The following is an 18,365-nucleotide window of genomic DNA, read 5'->3' as shown; positions in this document are numbered from 1 at the left end:
CGATCCTGGAGCTCCAAGATCGCATGCTGTGTCGTCGCGACGCTAGCGCCTCCTCCTAAGCTTCTAAGGCACAATTATAAATACTCTCTCCTTTGTTCACAGATACTGAGAACACCATCATTGCGTCTTCACTTTTATAACCATGGTCTGTAATATATGTGGATGTTGGTAATTGATAGTGCCTGAAAATATTAGAACTTTCTAGACACTGAAGGCATCAAACAAAATCATTTATTATCAGTAAGAATTATTATTAATAAACATTTTGGATTGATATATTTATTAGATACTAATAAATAACTTCAACAAAGAAAAACAATTAAACCCTTTTGAAAATATCTTTTTACATAATTCTTGCTAGAAAGCAAGCAGAAATCTCAAAATAACAGCTGCAATGCATAGCAAAGGAAGGCATACAGAAGAAATTGGCAATTTGTGGCTACTCTACAATTGCTGGAGCTGCATATTCTAACAGCTCTAGCCAAGGAAATAAATGGCAAAGAATGCTAGGAACTGCATTCAGTAGCTAAAGGATCACAGATCACTGGAATAAAAATGAATTCAGTATTAAGTGTAAAACGATGCAAGTCCTAAAGAGATAGTTAGAGTAGGAAAAAAAATAACCAATAAGAAAATGATATCATATAACTTATTAGAAGTACAATTCCTGAGTGATAAAAATATACGGTAGTAGCTGGATAACCGTGCTTTGCTACGAAACTGTTAAGGAGCCCCAGACCGCTCCTGAGTGAAAGAATGGAATGCTTGCCAGTTTGAACTGGCATTTAACAGAATGTGAGGCAACTGGCAGTTGGAACAGAGTTCTTTTCAGGTGGAGTAGGGGAGCAGAATGTCTAAACTCCCAGCCCGCAGGCTGGATGAGTCACGTGCTAGCCACACCCATAGCCAGTTTAATGAAGGGGTAGCGTCAGAGCGTATTACTATAAGGCAGCTGGCAGTTTTAAAAAATACTGATGATTGGAAAAATCCTTTCTTAGCGAGCACCTAGAAGCCAAGAGGAACATATGTGCTGAATTTCAGGTTTGTAGGCTTTGCAGTTTTGGAGATTTCATGATGAGTGAGTGGTATTTCGCTTTTATATAGAGAGAGGATTCATGTTTGAAAAGCTGTGTTGTTTGTAAGATTTTGGAATTTCCTGCATTGGAATATAACTATTTGTTCCTAGTTCTTTGTAAAATGTAAAACCCCTGCTAATTAATGTGCATTCTGTTATGCTCTAAAAAACAACTGGGTTTTGGTCATTTGGGTTGGTTTAAGAACACTATACAAAACATCAACTTTTAAGCTCCAGAAGGGGAGCATTCAGATCAAACTAGGTTACAAGGCTCAAGCAATAAGGACATTCATTATCCACAGGAAGAGAGGGGAGAATTGTTACATGCACCCAAGAAATGAACTAATACCTGTAAATCAGGGTTGGCAGCTGCCTTCTGGAGCTCCGCGCTGATTATCTTCTCTGTTTTCTCACGGGCCGCCTGTTCTACCATACGCTGGCTCAACACAGAAAGTTTGGCCAATGCAGAAGATAGTTCATCAGTGGCCAGGGCTTGCCGTGCTCGGTCTTGCCAGCTCATAGCTCGCTCTGTCAGGCACTGCAATGCTTCCCCCTCTGGCAACCGTACCGGGAGTTTTTGCAAGGACACTAGTAGGGATAAAATAGTCTCAAGACGAGGCCTTCGAGACCGCATGCAAAGCGGGCACAAGAACTTGACTTCTTTGGCAGGCCAGCTGGAGCCCTTCTTTTGAGAGCTCGTTTTGGGAAGGGTCACACAAGTGCTATGAAACCAGTCTTTGCAGAGTTCACACTGTAGCATGAATCCACTGGCCGTCTTGCGGCAGACGCAGAACTTGATTTCTTCAATGCGATCCACCATCGTCATCTTGGCCAGGTTGGCCTCCCTGAGGGCGTGCATGGCTTCCACCTCTTTCTGCTCCCGGTCTTTGAAGACAGCCACCTTTTCAGAGGGGGGGGGGGAATAGTAGAGAACCACTCAATGAGTTTCATTGGCAAGATTCACATTCCTAGACTGGCCCAACTTTTTTTATATATACATGGTATAAATGAACAAACAGAATACTTGGTTCCAAGCTGCAACTTAAAAAAAATTCTAATATGGCAACAGCAGTTAGGCTTATATACCGCTTCACAGTGCTTTACGGCCATCTCTAAGCAGTTTACAGAGTCCGCCTCTTGCCCCCAGCAATCTGGGTCCTCATTTTACCCACCTCGGAAGGATGGAAGGTTGAGTCAAACTTGAGCCTGATGAGGCTCAAGGTTGACTCATATACCTGGATTAAATTTTAAAAAATGAACTTGTGAAAACTAATCGTATATGGAATCTAAAATCATTAACATTTTCAATAGAATACAGGTATTCCTTGACTTACAACAGGGCATTTAGTGACCATTTGAAATTATGACGGAACTGAAAAAAGTTACTTATGTCCATTTCTCACCCTCATTGTAGCATCCCCATGGTCACATGATTTACATTTGGATGCTCAGCAACTGGTTCAGATTTATGACGGTTGCAGTGACTTGGGGTCATGTGGTCACGTTTTGCAACCTTCTGACAAGCAAAGTCAATGGAGAAGCCAGATTCATTTAACAACCGTGGTCTACCAAGTTAACAACTGCAGTGACTCACGTAACAAATGTGGCAAGAAAAGACGTAAAATTGAGCAAAACACTTAGCAACATAAATTTTGGGCCCAATTGTGGTCATAAATCGAGGACTACCTGTAACATCTTTAATTGCCACCTGAAACTTGCTTATGAAAGTCTAATCTGCCTTCCATATGGAAAAGGTTCATAAACAGAATTCTGCTGCAGAAAAAATAATCTTTTCCATCAACCTAACTTCATCCATCATGAGTCGAGAAACATAAGGGGGCTTTCAAAGATGGTTCCACAGTACTAGCAGTTTCATACCACTTGATGTGAATGACAACTTACAAGCTGATAATTACAGCCTGCCAATCTACCTGCCAGACAGGTACAGATCTAAAATCAATACCTTTGGGAGAAAAAGATGCTGCTTGTCGTTTTGACACACAGAGATAACCCAGTAATTCCCTCAGAGACAGACTACTTGAATTCTTCTTTCCAAGCAAAAAAAGTACACAGATGGCAGAACCAATGGAGAGGAGAAACTGGAGGAAAATGGGGGAGAAAATAATGAGGGTCTCTTTGGCTTCCTAGGAGCCTCAGAATTACTGGAATTTCCAGGAAATCCAAAAATAATTGGGAAATAAAAGGAAATTATTTGGTTTTGGAAACTGCTTAGATGTGTTGCATTAGGTTTAATCTTTGTATTGTTATTCTGTGGTAAAGTCCCCTGATTCTATTTTCCACATAAAGTAGGGAAAGTTTTACTTATGTAACTAGAATATTTCTATAGAATCTGATATTTTCCAATCATTGTCTCTGTTTTAAAGGGTTTTTTTTTTCAAATATTTTTTAGCATTTGTAGCAGACTGCTGCCATCTTGTGATATGCCTGGGACATATCTTTTCCATTTTAGTTTGGATTCTCTCTTCTTTAACAGGGAAGCTTTGCATCTTAACATCTAAAGTTACCAAGCTTTATAAGTTACAGAGCCAGGAACTTCCATTATTATATATAATACCATGTATTATATGATATAAATATATATAGAGAGGTGACTATGAAGACCCAGAGGGCTTCTTAGAAAGAATATTTGACATAGCCACCATTTTTGCCTATGAGCTCAACCCTTTTATTAGTTTTATGTAAAGTAGGGCTATAAGAGCTGTTTTAGAATGCATAAGACGATGAATGATCCTCAAACTACGTGAGCCTGAGGGGGGAAAAAAGGATGTGGCTTTTAAAATTAATTTCTTTAAAAAACAAAGCTGCATTAACAAATTGAAGCAACCACCCACATTTCTAGGCTCTTTGCAAATTCCAGAAGATTCTTCCAACCATTTTCAAAATGTAACCCTAAATGTTAGATGTACCTTAAATAATAACCTGGCTAAAATATTCTGCAACAGCTATAACTGCTCACTCAGTGCCAGATCCCAAAGCATTTTCATATGACACATTTGTTTACAGTGGTACTCCAGTAAGACCGTGTGATAATTACAAATCCCAGACTTCAATTGACCATCAAGGCTTTCACCTTCTTTAGACTATAGATCAGTTAACACAATAATATGTAACTGCTCTCTGTGTCCGAACAGATTTAGGATTTCCAAAAGCCTTCTTGGTATTGATTGAAAAAGATAGAGAGCTCAGTGTCATCAGTATGATCATCTCTCCAGTCGAGTTTTGCCTACTAATTAAATTATGGTGCTATAAATCTTAATGTCCCCATTTTAATCTCTTTTGCTGAGTTCTATAGATGGGCTTTGATGAGTTGTCAGATATTTCACAATTATGCTAGCTATAAATTTAAAGCTACAAAGAAAAATCAATTTGTGGCCAGTAGATTCTGTAATTATTCCAAAATGAATTCATGTTTGCTAAAGTGATCTGCACAACTGCAATGTTTATTCTGTGCTCAAGAGTAAAGATTTAGCCGGATGTTCAGCAAAGAATGACATTTTGAAAACCCAAGAAAGTATAAAATAGGTTTTATGGTTTAAAAATATGGTCTATTATAATAGCAATAAGCTATACAGGTAGTCCTCCAGGTACGAATGTAATGGAGCCTGTCCATTCCATTCATACCTTGATGATTCATGGGAGTGAATCATCTCCGTCAGGGTGAAAAGTGTCACAGTGGTGGCAGGAAGGAGTTGGGGGGAAGGAGCAGGAGACAGGCACTGCAAACACTTTTCACGCTGAGAATGAGTTTCTGGGGTCCGTGATCTCCCCAGAGTTCGGGCACCCAGTCTCTGCAAAAGAGGATGGGTTCCTGAACTCGCACAATATTACAGCACCCAGGACTCTCCTCTCCCTCAAGAACAAAGAAACGCAGCAGAGATCTTGTAAGGTAAGTGAGTCGGGACGGCAGGATGGGAGGGGGAAGCAGTTGTGGGGACTGAGGGTAGGGGGAATAGGGGGAATGTTGCAGACCTCTTCAGTCATTTGTAAGGGCGAACAACTGCCATGGTACTGCAACATTTGTAATTTTGGGACTTGCTTATAAACATTAGGAAGCGTCTATCTCATAACTTCAAACGGGCACTAAATGAATGCTTATAACTCAAGAATTACCTGTACTAGTCACATATAAATCAGTAACTAGAATGACGGCATGGATGGGCAATTCCAAATGTTATCTCAAAGGCTGAGATGTTATCTCTAACATCCAATTTAAAAGTCTAATACCACTGAATATTCAAAGTATGAAAATGCTAATAACTAAATAAAATATAGGATGCTTACTTTTAATAATGGTTGCAAACCTAAGAGATGTGTTGTTAGTTGTCTCTAGGAGCTGACTACAACTTGATGACACATAAACAAAAATCAAACTTTAAAAGATTTGCATATGTAAAATGCAATTCTTAGAAGTTTCTTATCAATAAGAATTCAAAAAGTTATAATTGATAATTATAAAAAGATAAGACTAATAAATATAGCATAAGCATACATGGATCCATTTTAAAAAAAATAGAACTTATGAAAAGTAAGTCATAACCCTGAAAATTCTGTCATTGTACCAATGGAATTATCAGCAATAGTTAACTCCAATCAAACTCTACTGAATACCTTTCAGTGGCTCCATCTCCCCAATAGAGTGGGAAAAAAAACCACTCTGACATCTAATGGGGCTTATATTACAATACATGCATTATAATAGCTATTAGTTCATCTTGTAAAATCTGGATTCTCTGGATCTCCAATGAGTAGACAAAACTTTACTTCATATTTCCCAAATAATAGAGCAAATCTTTTGCTTCAGAAACTTCTACATAATTAATATAATTTATGCTAATTGTTTAAGTTCAGAGTTATTTTATCTTATCTGCATCAATTTGCTATAAACTAACAGTAAATATATAGAAGCATCTCTTCTGTCATTACATAAATGAAGTAATTGCATCAATGCAATTCTGATTTAGTGGATATTTGTATTTAATAAAAAGCCTTTCCTCCAAGAGGTCCATTAAATCAAGATTTAATGCCTGTTCTAAAAGTAACAGGCTTTTAGATTCATAGTAAAGTAAAAGATACCGGAGCTTCCTACTGGGAAAAAAGAATAACCAAAAGAATATGGGCTCTCACCACAGCTGCAGTATCCCTGTATTCTTCTACTCCATCTTCTAATTCACTCAAAGATTCCATGTCAAGATCTTTTTCCTTCTCCTTTTCTATCAGCTCCTTTACTCTTTTTCGTCTGTTCTTACTGCTTCCATATACACCAATGTCAGTTCGAGGGCTAAGAACCTATAACAAAACAAACAGACAAACAAAAGATCAGGCCTACAAGTGTTTTTACAAAACCTTAAAATTCCATAGGGCAATTTTTGTTAGAACTTCGACATAGCCACAATTCAATGGGATCTGGGTTATGCTAATTTTAGAAGGATTTTTACAGTGTTTATCAGATGAATTCAAACTGAGGCAGTTTTGGTTTCAGTCAAAACAATAAGCTTTCCTAAAGGCAATCTGCTTACACAATAATGAAATTCTATACAGGTAGTTCTCAACTTACAAACCTAATTGGGACCAGAACTTCCACTGCTAAGCAAGGAAATTGACTTGTGCCTGATCTTTTTTCCTGCAGCTGCTAAGCGAATCACTGCAGCTAAGCGAATCCACGCGGTGTAAAGCAAATCCAGCTTCTCACTTTGCTTGTGGGAAGTTGGCTGGGAAGGCCACAAATAGTGATCACATGACCCTGCAGTCATTGTAAATGCATGCCAGTTTGACAATTGCCTGAATTTTGATCATGTAACTGTGGGGGATGCTACAAATATTGCAAGCATAAGGGTTGCTCATAAATCACTTTTTTCTCTGCTTTATGAACTTTGAATGGTTACTAAAATGGTTGTAAGATGAGGACTACCTGTATCCCTATGCAAAACTGCTGCTTTTTTAAAACTCTTAATTACAAGGCTACATCACTCACTTGCACAAAAAAAGATCATCGGCAACAATTAAAAGTATTATTAACTTGCTTCTCTGGATCCCAGCACCTGTTTCCCCAACTAACCTGTAAAAGTGTGTAGCTTGAATTCTTCTTCAAAAAAGTTCGGCCTGTGCGTTCCCTCCATGCACGGGCTGCTGCTACCTGGGAGTCAACTTGGGGCAGGGCATCAAGACGGACAGGTATCAGGCGACCTTTTGCAGAAAGATTCTCAAGTTGCTCTAGATACGCATAATTACTTCCATTCTGTGTGGATAAAAAAAAAAATCATCATTCTCATCTATGCTCTCTCATAATAGATCAAAAGGAACTTATCATGACTTAAAACGTGACTTAAATCACTGCATTATTTTAAACCATATGTTGGTCTTCAGTGTAACTACTACCAGGATAGCCAATGATAAAACTGGTTAACACAATAAAATATCCCAGTAAACATGAATGCAAGAATAGAGCAAGATAATACAATTATTGCAGAATAAAACTTTCTATTTTAAGGAAGGGCATGGGAAATTAACAAGGGGTTTTATCCAAAATACATTTTTAAATTAGTAAATGCAGTTGTATGTTATTAGGTAAGTCTCTTAATTAGTAGATGGCTTTATTAAAAAAATATCCAGATTCAGCAATTAACCCCACCATGAGTACATGTAATTAAATTTTAAGTTTAATTACAACCACTCTATGTGAAACAAGTAAATTTTGCAGCAAGAAGCAAGAGAGTATCACAATGTTATTATTTGATTCTTTATAATGGAAGGCAGTATCTGAACACTTGCTGAACTGTTTGGAATTAAACATACTTGAATGGCTTCCACTTTGGCTGTCCAATCTCGAGCACGCTGCAAGGCTTCTCTCAATGCCAGAATATTGGGCAGGTAAGCTGGAATATTCTTTGCTTCATTCACAATACTTTCCAGGGCGGCAATACTTTGTCGAGGTCTAAGAGCAGAGAGAGAGAAAAAAGCCATTACAATCTTATTTCCTGGTCCAAATAAAAAAAATAAAAACTCAGTTATAAAACAGGACTCTACCGTGCAGCAGACACCTCAGCTACATCAGGAATAATGCTAATCTCGTATATTATTTTATTTAATGCCTTCGTGGTATATAATTGAAAGGAATTAAGCTAAAGCTAAAAAAATCACAAATAATTCAACTGGGCTGAAGCACTCATTATAAGATTCACTGGAGTTTTCAAAAGCTGTGGAAGGCCAAAAGAGGAAGGTCAGATGTTTCTAATTTTAGGGGGAGACCGGAATAGAAGAATGTCACAATTGATAGTATTTCCAAAGATGTAAGAGCTGGAAATCAAATTGACTCCAGATGGAAAAACTGCTCCTGCATATATCTAGATGTCATGCAATTCAGGGCTTTATAGATAGTGATTACAATCTGGAATTAGTTTTGGGAACCAGGTTGTGTCCAGAGTACCAGTGTAATATGATCCAAACACTGGTGACAAATGCTACTCCTATTAAAGAAGGCAGAGCATTAGGGATCAGTTTCATCTTATGAGTAGTCTAGAAAGGGAGCTCCACATACAGCACATTGCATTGATCCAGATAAGTGGTAAAGAAGGCATGACCTCTTAAGAAGTCGTCAGTATGAATTTATTTTACAGACATCTATGAGGCTGCCCTATTCTATCATATTCTACCCTCAGAGGTACTCTGTCAAGGCTGAAAATAATTTGCTCAATAGGATCAATAAGTTTAAGATAGATACGGACTCCTCATGCAAGAGCCAAGGTGGCACAGTGGTTAGAGTGCAGGACTGCAGGATACTTCAGCTGACTACTAGCTGCAGTTCAAATCTCACCGGCTCAAGGTTGATTTAGCCTTCCATCCTTCCAAGGTGGGTAAAATGAGGACCCAGATTGTTGGGGGCAATATACTGACTCTGTAAACTGTTGAGAGAGAGCTGTAAAGGCACTATGAAGCGATATATAAGTCTAAGTGCTATTGCTACATTCTATCCAATCTAACTCAAGAGTCTGAAACGAAAACATATGAACTGGATTTCAAAAGACTTTCCTAACACCATATTCAGAAAGACTTAGCAATGTAACCTTTTCAGTGATGCTATAAACAAAATGCCCATTAGATTCTCCTCCCTTTATGATTTCATCCAAAGAAAATCGTGTGCCATATTTTGGCAGAGGGCCTTTGAATTACCCTCAACTCTTGATGGAACCCCCCCCCCCAAAAAACAGTGAATAAAACATCCCTCACCTTGCTTGAAGGCAGACTTTGGCTTTTTCCTCCCACCTCTCTGAAACTGTAAGCACCTCCTGCAATTCAGCCATGGCTTTCTCCACTGCATGGTGTGGTGCTAGGCCCACCCCTGAGTCTATCAGTTTCTTCATCAAATCCAAAGTGACTCTCTGAGGGTCTGAAAGAGTCACCCGCACTTCATCCAGCCAACGTGCCTGTTGTAGCTCTTGCTTCAGACGAGGTAATTCTGGAAGTTCCACATAGAGCCCGGAGCCCATGTCTAGCAGCAGCTGCAACTTGGATGAGTCTGGCACCTCATCCATCATGGCCTCTTGGGCACGCTCGTGAAACTCTTCAACATCATCCAGCAGGTTCTTTAAAAGGGTTTAGAACAAAGCGACCATTCAGCACAGTGATGGAGGTAGTTACAGACATTAAAGGAATACCTGAATGTTTAACTAGGCTTGTTTGAGGTGGGCAAAAAAAAAATAGTATTCTTAAAACAATTCTTGCAGCAAACCATGTTAAGTCAACCATTCACAGTAAGGGAAATCCACTTTTTTGAGGGTTTTGAGGGGACCTAGAAACAAAATATTCACTTGCTTCCAACTATCTCGGTTCAAAGCAACAGTCAAAATCTAAAAATGTTTTACTGAAATTAAAACCAACATGTTGTCAAGAGTTTCTAATGGACTAATTTATAAAATTTCATTTGAAGAAGCATTTCCATAGCAATTTTTAACTCTATCCAATGCAGCCTTCTCCAGAAACTCACTTTTACTTGTCGTGCCTGAGTGATGACACACGGAAGACTGAACAACTGTTGAACAAAAGCCTTCAGTTCTTCTACAGTCAGTTTAGTCCGTGTCCTTCCACTGTCTGAATTCAGTCTATTAGATAAAAGAAGAGAATAATTGCATTTACACCCCTGTTACGAATTTTATATAGTTTTTTTTTTTACTTTAAGGCTTAAATAAGATTAATAAACTTTAAAAAATTACTAGTTTCAGAAGTATCCTTCAAGATTGATGCTGAAAAGACTAACAATTTTTCAGTAGAAAAAATTAAGCAAGCTTAATCAAAGTTGACATTGGTCTTAAAGGCTAGAATGGCTTAGAGGTAAGAGTAGTTAAAGAAACATTCTTCCCATACAGAGGTAGTCCTTGGGTTATGACCATTTAGTTATTAACTATTCAAAAGTTATAACAGCAATATATCTAGTGATGGAAATTCCATTCCAAATTGCCCTCATAAACTGAGGACTACTTGTATATTTGACTGGACATTTCTGTTATTATTAGAAGCTCTTTTCTGGATAGACCATTCAATGAAGTTGGACAAGTGCCATGAAAGAAAAGATTTCTTAATTGAAAAACTCTTATTACAGAATTTTCATCTTGATGAAGGCCTTTGTAGAATAGGCTGTATTATTCCTCTCTCACACAAATGTTTATAATTTAATACTTTAGTTTTGTTATTAATTCTCTATTACACTACAACAATAACACTAAATATATGAGAGAAGAGATAAAAATGGCCAGAAAGATTAATCAGTTTAAGCTTAAATCACCACCATGTCTGCATATTGAGGGTATTTCAAGTCAAGGCATCATGTAGGAGAAGTTGCTTTTAAGTTCTGATCGTGAGGTTTCCCTAAATAATCTTGACAAGGGGCAGATTTAATAGTAGGAAAACCACCTTCCCCTTAGTTCAGTGGTGGCGATTTGATGCTTCCGCAAGCCTCCGCAACGCTCCAGCTGCTCCACGGAGCGTTGCGTAGGTGCCATATGCGCTATGCGCATGCGCGAAAGCGCCAAGAGCATAAAGCACAGGTAAGGAGCACGAGCGGGCAGGTGAGCCCTCCGGAGCACCGTACCGGAACGGTACCCGGTGCTCCGGGCAGGATCTGGTACGCCCATAACAGGGCGTACCACCTGCAACCCACCACTGCCTTAGTAGCATACAATACAATACAAGAGTTGGAAGGGACCTTGGAGGTCTTCTAGTCCAACCCCCTGCCTAGGCAGGAAACCCTATACCGTTTCAGACAAATAGCTATCCAACATCTTCTTAAAGACTTCCAGTGTTGGGGCATTCACAACTTCTGGAGGCAAGCTGTTCCACTGATTAATTGTTCTCACTGTCAGGAAATTTCCCCTCAGTTCTAAGTTGCTTCTCTCCTTGATTAGTTTCCACCCATTGCTTCTTGTTCTACCCTCAGGTGCTTTGGAGAATAGTTTGACTCCCTCTTCTTTGTGGCAACCTCTGAGATATTGGAACAATGCTATCATGTCTCCCCTAGTCCTTCTTTCTCTTAAGCTAAACATACCCAGTTCCTGCAACCGTTCTTCATATGTTTTAGTCTCCAGTCTCCATGTTAAAAACTGGCTACAAATAATTAATACTGCAACTCCCAAATACCAATACTGCAATAAATTTATTAATTATACATTTGCAAACATTTTTAATAGACACACTTATTAAAACATTGCACAACTTCTCCAATTTGCTCACTCTTACAGTTTTTTTCAGAGCACAACTCAGACAACTGTAAATAGCTCCTCCATTTTTTTTAACTTCTGGCAATATATCAGCTGATGTGTTCCACTTGAAAAGAGTCTATTTGGTAAACTGTAATTTATTATTACCAAAGGGCCGTGAACATTTCACATGGCTGGTTTTAAAATTGCATGCCTGCTCATACCTGTGCTTTTGTTTTTTGCTCAAAAGCAGCTGGGCTACTGAAGCACAAGTCTCTGCCTCCTTCACAGCATCCCTCAGCTTACGGAAAAGATCATTCTCTGGGTATTTCCTGTCTTCAGCATCTTCTAACATTACTTTCAGCTCAATGACATCTGCAAAAAAATTGGCTGTTATGGCATTTGCTCTAATACAGATTTTACAGAATGCACTAAAGATAAGTGCTATTTTAAAAAAAAAACTTATATTAATCTCTCTCAAAGAACCAAACATTCATATTTTGGGGGCCTATGTGTATCCTTCTTTACTGATTCTAGTGTACCGATTAGAGGTTTTCCCGATTAAGACTTTGAGATCTTAATATCTGTGCATATGGCTTTGCTTAATGTAAGTTTGAACTATATTACACAATTGGACACCAGTTAGTCTAACATTCTTGAAATTCATGTATGATTATAGAAGATAAATTTTTAGGTAAACCTTTTATTTCATCAATATTTAAGACTTCAAAGGATCGTATGCATGCTAAATTTATTTATTTAATTTTTCATCTTTCCCTTCTTCCAAGGAGCTCAGGGTGGCATGCATTAATGTAATTTTAATAATGTTAAATTTAGCTTTCCTAAACATTGTGTGTGTGTGTGTGTGTGTGTGTGTATATAATAAAAATGCACACATACCATATATTATACTTTTATTATATATCAAAGGTAAAGATGTCTCCTGTACAATCATGTCTCACTCAAGGGAGGGGGGGTTGCTCATCCCCATATCTTCGTTGAAGGAGCCAGCATTGTCTGAAGACACATCCATGGCCATGTGGCCAGGGTGACTATATGCCAAGGGGCACGGAATGCTGTTATTATATATTATTATCTATTACATGAAAACTGTTATACTGGTAATCCTCAGTCAGTGAAGACTTATTCGGTACTGTTTAATGCAGAATTCGCCTAATGAGAGCAAGTTGAATGTCTACAACGGTTACTCTAAGTCAGTGGACTCACGGGATGTTCTGCTTTATAACTGCATCAACTTAGGTGTTGGAGCTGCTGGCCCCACTTGCCACTGTTAAGCAAGGATTACCTGCATTTTATTATGTATGTTGTAATCTATCTAGATTTCAGATGGTGATAAAATTTCAAAGATTTATAGTGTACATGTCTGGGTTTTTTCCATGCCTCCATATTTTATATCCTCATTTGCATGCTTCTTTATGGTTGGGTTAGAACAGGGGTGTCAAACTTAATTTCATTGAGGGCCACATCAGGGTTGTGTTTGACCTGGGGGTGTGGCCAGGGGGCGTGGCCATCTCAATGTCACTCATGTTGGGGACACCTGTGGTGGCCAAATGCTAAGGCAGGACTTTGCTCAGACCCTCCCTCCCTCTCCAAATGCAAAATGGGAAACATTTCTTCTTTTGTTTTGTTTTGCTTTTAGTCTGTTTTGTTAGCCCTCGGCCAGTGAAAATGGGGCCTGGAGGGTTGTGTGCGGCCCTCCTAAAATCCATTTCCACTGGCAGAGGCACAGCTGGCCAATCCTTTGCTGTTTCCAGATCTGGCCCCCAGGCCAGATCTAAGCATCCAGCAGACCAGATCTGGCCCACAGGCCTTTAGTTTGACACTCCTGGGTTAGAACAAACTGATTGAGCACTGAACAGCTATACAATACAGAATACAAGTGCTTCTGCTCCTTAAGTAACATATTATATCACATTACACCGAGGAGATAATTTTCTGAAATAATTGGTTCAACTTTCATGTTTCACTTTCCCAATTTTGGGGTTGGAAACGTGATATCGTTAAGCTGGAGCATTTTAATTTACTATCCAGGATTTCCCTGAACAAGTTTTTCCAGGTAACAAAAGTGCATCTCACCTTTTTTGTGATTGAGATTGGCAGAAAGTGCATCTGTCACCCTGCTGACCCAAGTGTCGTAAGATTGTGCTCTGACTTTCACTCCGTATAGCAAAGAAGGGAAGTCTTCCAGTGGGTATCGATATCTAGAAGGAAACAAGAGCTTTCAAACAAGTTGTAATGCTCAGCAAGGAAGAAATGGGACAGATGTGTTACCCTTCTGAATTTGGTCACAATTGAACAAAACCTTGATTTTAATAGAAAAGTTTTAAAGGTGGGGAATGTTTAAGAGCAACACGGGGAAATCATACCTTAGACACTTCTTCTGCATAGGGCATGAACACAAATCATTTGGATGATACAAGCAAACAAGTCGCTCGGGATTACAGGAACATGTAAGGGCAGACAAGAAACAGGTGGTCCTGCAGGCTGCGCACTGCCGCTCATCATCTGGAACCAGCTCAAACACTTCCTCCTCTGACATCAGCACTCCCTGTAGTAACCACAGGCAAGATCTGATAAAGATCTTAAACCAAGAATTGTGAGTCTTCCCCAACATTTTCTTTGCTCATTATTAAATTTAACATTTTAAATTCTAGATTCTAACCCCTTCAGAATCCCCCTAAGCTCACCATCTGCATAACACACTCCCTTAAGCGTGCCTCCTCTTCTGTCATGAGAGTCATTTCCTTGCAGACCATGGCAGCCAGCCCAACATCCAAACACTCGGGATCTGCGGCCATCTTGAAGATTAGTTCCTCATGAGAGAACACACAATGACGTCTCAGGCGTCGATAATGGTTTACGCACTGCCGTCCAATTGGAAGCTAGAAATACAAGGAACACAAGAGCTTTTGATTTTGAACCACATTCCAGTAGATTACCAACCTATTTTTCCTCCTGGCCTGACAGACAGGAAATTAAAAAGACAAACAGAAAAACAGATAAAATGGTACTAACTAAAGGAATGGGAAATTACGTCAGGCGCCCTGCAGTGCAATATCCAAGGATAATGTTTCTAGAGGTCATGGTGACTAACTCTTAAATGAAATGAAAAATAATGACAAGGAAAATGGTTGAGTGATTGGGTGCAGGAAATGGGATTTCAAGAGTAATTTCATTTTAACAAGTCTGAAATTGCCAATCTCCAATCACCTTTCCTGACTGTAGCTATAGTCTTTCTTTATCAGTTGACCCAAAAAAGCTACATTGCAATAAGCAAGAATAAATGCAACAAGACCCCAGCTCTTTCTATTATCCTGAGGAACCTAATTCAAAATTAATGGATTATAGTAATTTCAAAATTAAATACACAATTATTTAAATATTTTAAATATTAAAATAAATTAAATGATTACATTGAAATAAAAAATAAAATATTTTAAAGTGGCTCCTACGTATATCTTGGCTCAGGAGACAAGACCACCACCCCACCATCCACCGCTCTGTTTTAGGCTTCTGGAAAAGACTTTAAACCTCCTCCTCCTTCTGCCATATCCGTTATCGGACGTTGGGAATCATGTTGGCGATCCTATTTTTATCAACAGCCACACGAAAAAGTGCTGCTGAGTTTTGTCCAAACCAGTCCCTTAAGAGTTTGAAGCCACAATGTTCTTCCTCTGCCTGGACTTATAACCTGGCTATGCCAAATGGCATGAGGTCTTAAAGGACATTGTCAGGCCTGCAGCCTTCTTTTCTTGGACCATGTGATGGACTTGTGGGTGTGGGGGCAAGAACTTGAACTTTCAACTAGGTGGGGAAAACCGGGAAGCTTTCAGATTCGAGTTTTCCCAGATGTGCCAACATGGCTCTTAATAAATTGGACCTTTGAGCAATACTTTGCCTTGGACTCAGATTTACTTTTGGATGCTATTTGGAACACTGACAAACATACTGAAGATGGTTGGTGTACTAACAGAGAAGGTTTGCTACCTCTTCCCTCCAAGCCCTTGTTTTTAAGTTTATTTTAATTTTTATAATTTAATCTATTTCATATTTATAATCACGGATTATTTGTTTTATCTTGATGTAAGGCGCTGAAAGTCATCTGAACAGTGAAATGGATGGCAAATAAATTTGATGCCTATAAAGGCCAATATCAGCTAAAGACTGGAACCTGTGATTTCACATTGTTGTATATATAATAATACCCTACACAAAAATCTAAAAGCCATTAAAGCAATAGATTTCAGTTTTAAATCAGTGACACAGTAATATGGTATAGTTTTAATATAGATGCAAGGCAAGAAGTAGTTTGTTCATTCAGTAAGATACCTACAGCCTGCCTATATTTAATAGGCAGTCAATGTTACATCTTAAAAATTGATTTCATAAAACGAGAATTTTATTCATCATAACTAGAAATAAACTCATTCTGCAAGCTATTTCATATTTTATTTCTGCATGCTTGTCAAATGCAAGAATAGTTCATAAGATGCCTCTTTTATATATTATTTTGGTGAGTATAGTATATCTTTCTTACTTCAAGCAGCATGAAAGTAGAACTATTTGATAGAACTAGGCAGCCAATTATAATAATTCGACATGATTTATGAATTTTTTTCCACATCTTTGTGTGTAATCGTTCTGCTCCTTTGTACACCTCACACTCTTCATACTTCCCAGTCATAATATTCTCATAAATATTCTCATAAATCCAGATAATGGAATGATCAAAAGCAGTTTTAAAGTAATATTCTCTTCAGTCCAAAACCTAGGAATTTGAAATCATGTAACATTTCTAGCAGCTGTGAAATGTAATATTGGAGCTAGTGTGTGGAGATTACACCATCTATTTGAAAGTTAAATCCTATGCACTTTGGATAAGTAGAGATATGTTCACAAATAATTAATTGGTTCCAAACTGGAGTCCTTGAATTATATTATAGAATATATGAATTAGTTATTCTACACTAGCATCAAGAAACTAAAGAAATGGAAACTAATTAACAAGTCAATTAACAAATTGTTAAAATACTATCCAATGCAATCTATTTAGTTTGTTGTTTTAAGTTTGCCCAAAATATCTTTCAGATGAGCTCTATTTAATTTCCCTTTACTAAAGTATCATCAATATAACATCAATTTTTAATGCCCGGGAAAATTCTTAGTAATAATCTAGCTTATGCTAAGCGCGTACAAACCCAGTCAGCAGTGCAAAAGTTCACAGCTTCAGCAAAATTGTAGCCTTGATTAAATCCAGAATGATAGGCACGGGGAAAAGTCACAACAAATTCACCAGCACACTGATTGGTTCGGTACACCTAAATACAAGAAATAAAAAAAATTGAAGAAAATATATATATATAAACATTGAACAATTAACTATCTTCCAAAGCAAAATGAAACCACCAGCCAAATTGTCCTTGGTGCTTAGAAAAAGGAAATGGTAGTTGACTACACGTCACTACTTTATTTATAATTATACTCATTTAACTCAGAAAGAGGATAAAAATAAGCAGGGAATTGCATATCTTGGGTGGCAACAGGCAACCAGCAGCAAATCACCAGTTTGTCTGCTGATGAATCCTTGCTTTGGTAGTGGTACTAACTACTGCAGCACTCATGCAGGCAAGATTTTTCTTTTGACAGCTCTTCATTCTGAATGACTGTAAGATGTTTTCTAGATTTTAGTTTCAGCATTTAACATGTGCTTGAACTTTTCCTATATCACATGCAAATCATCTCTTCCTGTACTTTCACAAGGACTTCAGAGACTCTATTCAACAAGCAGCTACTTCAACTGGCACAGAATATAAAAGAGAATTCATTTCATTTTTACATGTGCTTTGAATCCCATGCTACAGTTTTCTAAAAAAAAAATCCTCTACCTGGAAGCTAAATCCTACTTAAAGCTTTTGGAATGCAGCATATGTTATTTTGTCTTAGAAAAAAAGTAGAGAAACTGTTGATAAAATGCAAAATAGATTTGAATACCATTTAGCAGTTGGCAACACTTTTTAATTCTAGAATATGCCCATTTTAAAATAAGATTGATGCTCATATATCTATGTTATCTGCCCATGTTTCTGCAATATTAAACACACTTTTAAAAAAATATTTCAATTATAGCAATTCACTGTACAATGCTGGATCCTGAGCCAATTTATAAATGAATCAGCATCACTTGTGTGAATTGTACCTTCTACAAAACCTGAACTGCAACTTTTATGTAGAATACTACACAATCACAACAGCCACACTTACATAATTGAAAACGAAAGGTAACACCTCAGCTACAAGCGTTTCTTTAAATATTTATATCCTATACTTCTGCTAAAAAGATTCACAGTAGCTACCGTATTTTTCAGAGTATAAGACGCACCAAGGTTTTGAAGAGGCATTTTTTTTTAAAAAAGTAGGTAGATAGAGGGATAGAGAGAGAGAGGAAGAGAGAGAAATACAGTAAGTCGGTAGGGAGAGAGTGAGTAGTTAGGTAGATAAAGGGAGAGAGAGAGAAATAGAGAGAGAGAGAAAAATACAGTAGATAGGTAGGGAGATATATATAT

The 18,365-nt window shown here is 38.0% G+C and overlaps 1 protein-coding gene across 3 annotated transcripts in view; it reads right to left on the bottom strand.

The window, feature by feature from the left end:
- KDM5A (lysine demethylase 5A) overlaps positions 1-18,365 on the bottom strand; it is a 53,254-nt gene that overhangs the window by 14,931 nt on the left and 19,958 nt on the right. For all 3 annotated transcript variants that reach the window (XM_081957275.1, XM_081957274.1, XM_081957276.1), the window contains 11 exons: positions 17,001-17,120; positions 14,490-14,684; positions 14,169-14,350; positions 13,879-14,003; positions 12,006-12,156; positions 10,077-10,191; positions 9,320-9,675; positions 7,889-8,027; positions 7,152-7,331; positions 6,221-6,382; positions 1,425-1,976 (listed from right to left, as the gene is read on the bottom strand). In XM_081957275.1, coding sequence (XP_081813401.1) covers positions 1,425-1,976; positions 6,221-6,382; positions 7,152-7,331; positions 7,889-8,027; positions 9,320-9,675; positions 10,077-10,191; positions 12,006-12,156; positions 13,879-14,003; positions 14,169-14,350; positions 14,490-14,684; positions 17,001-17,120 — 2,277 coding nt within the window. The remainder of the gene's footprint in view (positions 1-1,424; positions 1,977-6,220; positions 6,383-7,151; positions 7,332-7,888; positions 8,028-9,319; positions 9,676-10,076; positions 10,192-12,005; positions 12,157-13,878; positions 14,004-14,168; positions 14,351-14,489; positions 14,685-17,000; positions 17,121-18,365) is intronic.

This window comes from Natrix helvetica (genome assembly GCF_964273705.1).
Source record: "Natrix helvetica genome assembly, chromosome: 6".
NCBI classification, from domain to species: Eukaryota; Metazoa; Chordata; class Lepidosauria; order Squamata; family Natricidae; genus Natrix; species Natrix helvetica.
Note: the sequence above shows the minus strand (reverse complement) of the source record. Positions and strands in the feature narration are given on the sequence as shown.